General features: G+C 53.0%; 1 protein-coding gene across 1 annotated transcript; it reads right to left on the bottom strand.

The window, feature by feature from the left end:
- Positions 1-1,612: 1,612 nt before the first annotated feature.
- On the bottom strand, positions 1,613-2,566 carry LOC133629449 (olfactory receptor 14J1-like). Its single transcript, XM_062020080.1, has one exon. The coding sequence runs from the start codon at positions 2,549-2,551 to the stop codon at positions 1,613-1,615; it is 939 nt and encodes a 312-aa protein (XP_061876064.1). The 5' UTR covers positions 2,552-2,566.
- Positions 2,567-8,180: the final 5,614 nt, after the last annotated feature.

Genomic DNA, 8,180 nt, shown 5'->3' on the forward strand with positions numbered 1-8,180 from the left:
CCTGTGGCCAGTGGAGGTCCACAGGGATGGCTTCTGGGGCCAGTCTGGTTCAACATCTTCATCAACCACCTGGATGAGGGGACAGAGGGACCCTCAGCAAGTTCCCTGCTGGCACCAAACTGGGAGCACTGGCTGATTGCCCAGAGGCTGTGCTGCCAGTCAGTGGGATCTCGACCGGCTGAAGAATTGGGCAAAGAGAAACCTGCTGAGGTTCAACAAGGACAAGGGCAGAGTCCTGCAGCTGGGAAGGAACAACCCCATGCACCAGGACAGGCTGGGGGTTGAACTGCTGAAGAGTAGCTCCAGGAGAAGTACCTGGGAGTGCTGGCTGAAAATAAACTGACCATGAGCCAGCAACGTGCCCTTGTGAGCAAGAAGCCAATGGCATTCTTTGGGCATGAGGAAGAGTGTGGGCAGCAGGGTGAGGGAGGTTCTTCTCCCCCTCTGCTCTGCCCTGGTGAGGCCTCATCTGGAGTCCTGTGTCCAGTTCTGGGCTCCCCAGCTGGAGGGACAGAGAACTGCCAGAGAGACGCCAGTGCAGGGCCACAGAGATGATCAGGGGACTGGAGCATCTTTGTTCTGAGGAAAGGCTGATGGACCTGGGGCTGTTCAGTCTAGAAAAGAGGAGACTGAGGGGGATTCTCAGTATCACTTTCAAGTATTTAAAGAGGATGGAAGGACATTCTTTTCTGGAGTGTTCAGCATCAGGACAAGGGGTAATGGACAAATGACAGAATACAAAAAGTTCCACTTAAAAAGAAGTAAAAACTTCATTACCATAAAGATGAGGGAGCCCTGGCCCAGGCTGGGTGTGGAATCCCCTTCTCAGGAGGTTTTCTAAGCTGCCTGGATGTGTATCTATGCTCCTGAGTGAGGACCAGATGCTTTAGCAGGAGGGTTGCACTGGATGATCTCTAGCAGTCCCTTCCAAACTCCCCCATTCTGGGATTCTGTGAAGCTCCTCTGATGTGGCAGTTCACAGAGCTGCCTCCTGCCCACAGCCCCAGGGGTGCAACTGCAGGGACACCAGGATTGTCCCCAGTGACACAGGACCCCGGTGACAGCCCAAAGGCAAGGGCAGAACAGGAGAGTGTGGAAGGAGGGGACAGCAGCCCTGGGCAGGCCTCGTTCTGCCGCTGCCCTTGGCCATGGCTCCAGGGAAGCAGCAGCCGCGACTGGCAGCGGCAGAGACAGGGTGAACAGCGAGGCAGCCAGGGGCAGCCCCAAGGCTGAGCGGGGCTGCTGCTGCGTGGGGCAGCCGGGCACTGGCTGCAGAGCCCTCCTGCATGCTGGGGCTGCTGCTCGCTGCAGAGCCGAGGGGAAGGGACGGCAGCTGGCACACGCCACACGCTGCTGCGTGCGTGAGTGAGTGCATCTGTACAGGCAGCCTGGATCTGCACGGACGTGACATCCAGCCAGAAGAAGGGAGGAGGGCAGAAATAACAATATTTCAGGCATAAAAGAAATTGAAAGTAAAAATGATAGCACCACAGCATCCTACAAGCTGGAAAAGACCTTTAAATAGGTGTTTGAACATAAGGAAAAATCATTACACAGATGAAGAAAAGTTGTTCCTGGCTTTTCCTGAGATACAGTGGGAGCCTTGAGGGGATCATGGGAACCTTATTAATCTGAGGTGTTCACACGCTCTCCGCAAGACATTCTTCATCTCCTGGTTCCTCAGGCTGTAGATGAGGGGGTTCACTGCTGGAGGCACCACCGAATACAGAACTGCCACCAGCAGATCCAGGGATGGACAGGAGATGGTTGGAGCCTTCAGGTAGGCAAACATGCCTGTGCCGAGAAACAGGGAGACCACAGCCAGGTGAGGGATGCACGTGGAAAAGGCTTTGCGCCGTCCCTGCTCAGAGGGGATCCTCAGCACAGCCCTGAAGATCTGCACATACGACACCACAATGAACATAAAACACACAAATACTAAACAGACACTAACCACAAGAAGCCCAGCCTCCCTGAGGTAGGTGTGTGAGCAGGAGAGCTTGAGGATCTGTGGGATTTCACAGAAGAACTGTCCCACAGCATTGCCCTGGCAGAGGGGCAGCGAAAATGTATTGGCTGTGTGCAGGAGAGAATAGAGAAACCCACTGGCCCAGGCAGCTGCTGCCATGTGGACACAAGCTCTGCTGCCCAGGAGGGTCCCGTAGTGCAGGGGTTTGCAGATGGCAACGTAGCGGTCGTAGGACATGATGGTGAGAAGAGGACATTCTGTACCAAGGAAGAAGATAACGAGGAAGAGCTGTACAGCACAGCCCAAGTAGGAAATGCTCCTGTGTCCCCAGAGAGAATTGGCCATGGCTTTGGGGACAGTGGTGGAGATGGAACCAAGGTCAAGGAGGGCGAGGTTGAGGAGGAAGAAGTACATGGGGGTGTGGAGGCGGTGGTCACAGGCTACGGCGCTGATGACGAGGCCGTTGGCCAGGAGGGCAGCCAGGGAGATGCCCAGGAAGAGCCCGAAGTGCAGGAGCTGCAGCTCCCGTCTGTCTGCGAAGGGCAGGAGCAGGAACTGGCTGATGGAGCTGCTGTTGGACATCTGCTGCCTCTGAGCATCAGGCAGTGCTGATAAAGGAAAAGACAGTGACAGCCTGGGGAGACTTCTCTGTGCAAAGTCAAAGCCATTTCCCAGATCCCCTCTCCCTGCTACACACAGACACCCTTTCCTTTTTGTAGGAGCCCTTCCATCAGCTCTGTGGCTGCAGCCCTGCTTGCTGTGGCCGTGTGTGCCATGAAGAGCCAGGATCTGCCCGGGGGCCCTTGAGAAGTCGGCCCTGCTCTGCAGCAGTGGGTAGGGGCAGGGACTGGTCCCGCTCTGCCACTTTGTGCCATGGAACCACAGCAAACACAGAAGGTAAAGGTGATATAAGAGTTGTGGGGGTTTTTTTTCCCATTTCTTCTCAGCTTACCCACATGGAGCATTCTTGGATGTCAGAAACACTCAGCATTTCTGCTGCCCTCGGGGAGAACAGAGCAAGGGCTGTGAGACAGCCCCCGCCCCTGCTGAGAGCACTGAGATAACAGAGAGGCAAGAGAAACAGCTCTCTTACCTTGGAGGGCAGCTCACAGCTTGGAAGGACACCTTGAGGCAATGGCCAGGTCTCTAACAATAACTTCTGACTAAGGGAAACCCCAATGGTTCTGCAGCCCCACAGGCTGCAGTGCCCACAGCCCCATGGATTAGACCAAAGCTGGGACACTTGTTCCCATGGACACAGGAGGAGACACAAGCTCAGTGGGTGACTCTGGGAGCTGGGGGTGGAAGATGAACCTCCCACTCCCAGAGAGCCTGACAGCAAGAGCAGGGCAACAATCACACAGACAGGGGAGAGACAAGAGTGGATGGAGCTTTCTGATCTCTCTCTCCCACCATGTTTCTGGGTTTAGTTTCCTCTCATTCCTTGACCATCTCTCTGCTCCCTGGAGCTGTTCCTCCAGTCATATGTTTCCCTGTCCCACATCTTTCCCTGTCAGCACTCCCAGAGCCCATCCTCCCCTCTGTGCACTCACCTGGGCCCTAGAGAAACCTGCCTGTTGGCAGGGCACTGCCTGGGCACAAGCTCCTGTGTGCAGTGGGAAAGGGCAGCTCAGAAGAACTCAGATGGGTCCAGCACAGGTGATGCTGCTGCTGTCCATAGGCAGAGCAGAGGCTGAAGGCTCTCCAGGAGGTTCCTGGCAGGCATAAAGATCACTTCGTGTTGTGGTTCAGAAGTCTCAGTGTCTTCTTCAATCTCTGAGAGCTAATTTCCATTTGTCATTGAAAATTCCTCAGGAGCAGAAAACAGAAAGCACAGACTCGGGAGAGCTGTGTTTCTTTATCGATGTCCCTGCCTTGAGCTTCCCCTTGAGAAGTGCCCTCAGCGATGTCCTGGGCGTGGTCCCGAGCTGGAGCAGCCCTGCACTGCACAGCACTCTCTTGACAGCAGAAGGACAGTTCCCTGCCAGGAGATGATTTTAAACTCTCTCCCCCTTCCCTCCCCTTCCTTCTGTCCCATCTGGGCCCCCTCCAGGTGTCCCTGGGGCTCCAACTTTGAAACAGGCTGACACCATCCCTGATGTTCCCTTCCTCAGCTGCTGAGAGACTCTTCTTTCCAGCATCAGCGTATCTCCCCTCAGAGACAGGTTAAAGGCCAACATTTCCTTGTCTCATGGTTAGACAGGACAAGCAGGGCTGAAAGAGCCAAAGCAACCAAGGCTTTTGTTCCTTTTGGCTATCGCGGGTTCTCTGGCTCCTGAGGCCAATCAGGAGAAACTTAATTTGGGTTTGGTTTCTTCTGCACTCCTGCTTGGGGAAGCTGGGAGAATTTGCACATTTTTGGGGCATTTGGCATTGGTCACCCTCACACCCCTCTGGCCCCAGGAACGACCCTGAGCCATGCATGAGGGACAGGACCTGCCCTCCCATGGCCTGGGGGTCAGGCCTTAGCCTTTCTGCTTTAGCAAACCAACCCAGGCTTTTCTCAGCATCAGAGCCAGCTGCACAGGGCCTTGGCTCCCTGCAGCCACGGCCTCCAGTTCCTTGTCCTAACGAGTCCCTGGGAAGGCTTTGTCGGTAACAGCCCTCAGAGGGACTCATTAATGCTTCAAGGTACTTCAGTGAGTTTTGCTCATTGCTGGGATTTCTTGAGCACTTTCTTCAAGTCTCCTTGATCCTCAGAGATTCAAGGGCTCAGCCCCACATATGCTCTGGTGCTCATTAAAGTACTGAAAGTGTTGCAGATACACAATTATTTTAGTTAACAACTTATCATCACAATAAGTAATCAAACACTTGTTAAGCACTTGTTCATCACCTAGGAATAGTTCAATCAATTAGCTAAGCACTTGCAAATAACTCAACACCTATTGATTAAGTAAGTATTCATTTGAATCACATAAGGATCAAACTGCAAGAGTTACATACCACACCTGATGGGGACCTGTTACCATAGCTACAAGACCCTGGTGAATGTATTTGTTAGGTTACCTTAGCTGTTACCTTAACTACACGACCCTGGTAAATGTATTGGTTAGGTTACCTTGGCTGTTACCTTAGTTGTTACTAAAACAAAGGGACTGATCTCTTTTTTGACCAATCACTGTGATTTTGGAAAGTTTGTGTTTGTTGGGAACCAATCACGGTGAAGGGCTGAATTGATAGATGGACATTTGATGCATGCTTGTGTTGGCAAATGTGATTCTTTTGTTTGAGCTGTGTAAAACCCCTGAAAGGGTAACTAACAATGAGCAGGAGCTATCCCCAGTGTTTCACCAGCGCTGCATAATAAAGAAGTGCCTGCTGATCTGTAGTCTTGTGTAGAGAAGTTTTTTGCGATTGGGGATCTGTCAACAGGGTCAGATGCACAGGTTGTTCCCCTTCCCAGTCTCTTATGCAAGTTAACCCTAGCCCAGCCCAAACCAGGACAGTACCAAACCAGGGCTCACTACACAGGACAGTTGGGAGCCAAAAGCTTCTGTAAAGTTTCCCTTGTTTCCAGTGTTTGACTTGTCCAGTGTTGGGCTTTATTTTGTAGCACATGGACAGAGTTGTAGGATACAGCCAAGAGAAACTACAGTTGGGCTTGGCAAGACTTTCTCCTCTTGCTTTTATCTGCAGAGAATGATCGAGGCAGCTGGGACTTTGCAGCCCTAAGGACAGAAGGACGTGTCTCTGGAGCAGGGGGAGGGACAGGGCAGATGTCCTGGTTCTGCTCAGCAGAGGACAAAGAGCCAGGAGGCTGCTGGCTCACTGCTGGAACCAGACACAAGGGGAAACATCAAAAGCTAACAAAGGTTGCAGCCAGAACAGTTTAATGGAACAACAGAAGTGAAGATGACAACAGGTATAACCATAAACGAGAGGATAGACAAAGGGAATAAACAACAAGAGACAAGTGAAGGAGAAACAGTTCTCCTAGAACTCTCCTAGAAGTGAAGCCCGTCCCAGCCCAAAGCAGGTCAGTAGATGTTGTCCAGACACAGGTGCTGGAACCTGCTGTCAATCAGGCTCAGCGCTGTGTCAACTTGCTCTGGGAGGCCTGGAAGACAAAAACCACACTCAAAGGTAGCAGCACAGGTAGGCTGAGGACACCTCCAGCCCTGCCATGGGAAGGAATCCAGCTGCCAGAAGGCTCCTGAACTGCATCAACACGTTCATTTGGAACAGACTGGCCACAGAAACTGACATTGAACCAATGTGAGCAGCTCACAATCCCAGACCCAGCTCCAACAGCTTTGGCCTCCAGCGTGAACCCATCTCGCTGGCAGACACTTCAGCCACAATTCCTCCAACATCCTTCCCAGCCCAGACTGCCTGTGCTGATACACATCCCACAGCTGCTCCTGCAAGCCCTAAGGGACCCTGCCAAAGGGGTTAGTGCAGCTCCAGCAGCCAAAGCTGTTCAAATGCAGCCCCAGAGCAGAGGCTTCACGTGCCCAGGCACAGGCCACTTGCCACATCCCTCTGCTGGAACAGCAGAGAGCAGAACACTTCGCTACCAGCAATGGCCTCACCAAGCCACTGAATCCATTTCAGTCCCTTGCCTGTCTAATTAAGGCCCCCGAGATGCATCCTGGACCCCCAACAAAGAGACATTCCTCTTACCTTTGATGTGACACACTTCGGAGTCCTAGGCAGCTCGGAGCGCTGAGACAGAAACTTTGGCCCCAGAGTCTCTCCTCAAGTTGTTAATAAATTGTCCTTGTTTGGCAGTCAGTTGTCTCACGATTGCCTTGATGAAAGGGACAAGAAAGCAAGAGTCAGGGAGAGAAATGCAGATCCAACACCACTGTTCCCAGGGGCTTCTTTTGCCCACGTTCCTGGTTCCTGCAGCTCATTCTGAGGGTGGGTTTGCACAGGCAGTTGGAACGTGACCCTCCTACAGAGAGGAAGAAAGCAATTCATCCCCTGCCCTCAGGGACTCTGTACCCTCAAAGCCTTCTGAAGGCTTTCAAAGCATCACACTGACAGATGAGGGTGGAAGGTGATGGAGAAGGACTCCAGCAACCACTGTCACCCTGGGCACAGCCCCAACATGCCCCTTGTTTACAGCTGTGCTCTGGTTCTTCATTGCTGCTGGGTCCTCTTGGGAGCTAAACCCTGAAACCTTTGTTGGCTGGTTGTTGATGTCCCTGGGTGGCACTGGGAAGGTACCAGAGTGGGAGAAGCAGGAGATGGCTGTGTAGGGCAGGGCAGGAGGCACGAGCAGGACAGTGGCTGCTTACCTTTGGCACATCTATTGCCCAGACAATGACATCGGACTGCCGGGATTTTCTTCTTGGGTGACACCTCCTGCCAGGCCCTGTCTTCCTCACGGGACAGGCAGGTTCCACCAAGCCCGTGTCAGTCCCATTTAAATCTGCAAGACAGGCACACAGGTCAGCATTCAGACAGCCCACACAATACAGCTCCCACACACCAGGCCAGGAAAAGAGATCCTTTTGTAGAGAGGTGACCCTGAGCACTTGCTGCACATTCCCACACACTGAGCCCTTACCCAGGAGCAGAGACAAGACACTGCAAGAAGTCCAAGTTCCCAGCTGAATGAGAGCTAAGCCAAAGTCAACACAACGCTCCTGCCCCCTGTCAGGGGTGCACAGTGACTGGAGGGCTGAGATTGAAGAAGGACCCCTTACCCAACAGAGCCACATTGCCAACTTTACCTGCTCTGTGCCCTGTCCCTACCCCTCAGCTGTCTCAGTGCAGAACTTTCAACTTTGGCATCACCAGGCTCCACAACACCCTCTTGGGCCTTCTGGTCCCACCAGCATGAGCAAGGCAAAACCATTCTCCTCCCGGGGTTACTCTCACTGGTGGAAATGTGTTGTGGGTTTAGTCCTTTGTTGTAGCCAACTCCCTCCCTGTGTCTTGCCTCAAGCAGCGGTCCAGCTGCTTTGTAGCAATGGCAAAACACACCCTTATGGGCTTCATGGCAGCACAGGCTCCTCTCAAGGATTGTCATATCCATGCCCAAGGTCACAGGGGTTCCCATGTGCTCAGACAGCTTTGTGTTCTGTCAGGCACAGGCCATCTAGGATCTAGAAGGCAAAAGCAACACAGAGACCATGGGGCAACTCCAGGACTGTGCCTTCTTGTTGGGATTTCTCTCCATGCACCCACCCTTGCGAGCCAAAAGGCTTCAGGAGAAATTGCTCTGCAGCACCCTGAGGTGATCCCAGTCCCTCAGAGC

The sequence above is a fragment of the Colius striatus genome, unplaced genomic scaffold (genome assembly GCF_028858725.1).
Source record: "Colius striatus isolate bColStr4 unplaced genomic scaffold, bColStr4.1.hap1 scaffold_45, whole genome shotgun sequence".
In the NCBI taxonomy this organism is placed as follows: domain Eukaryota; kingdom Metazoa; phylum Chordata; class Aves; order Coliiformes; family Coliidae; genus Colius; species Colius striatus.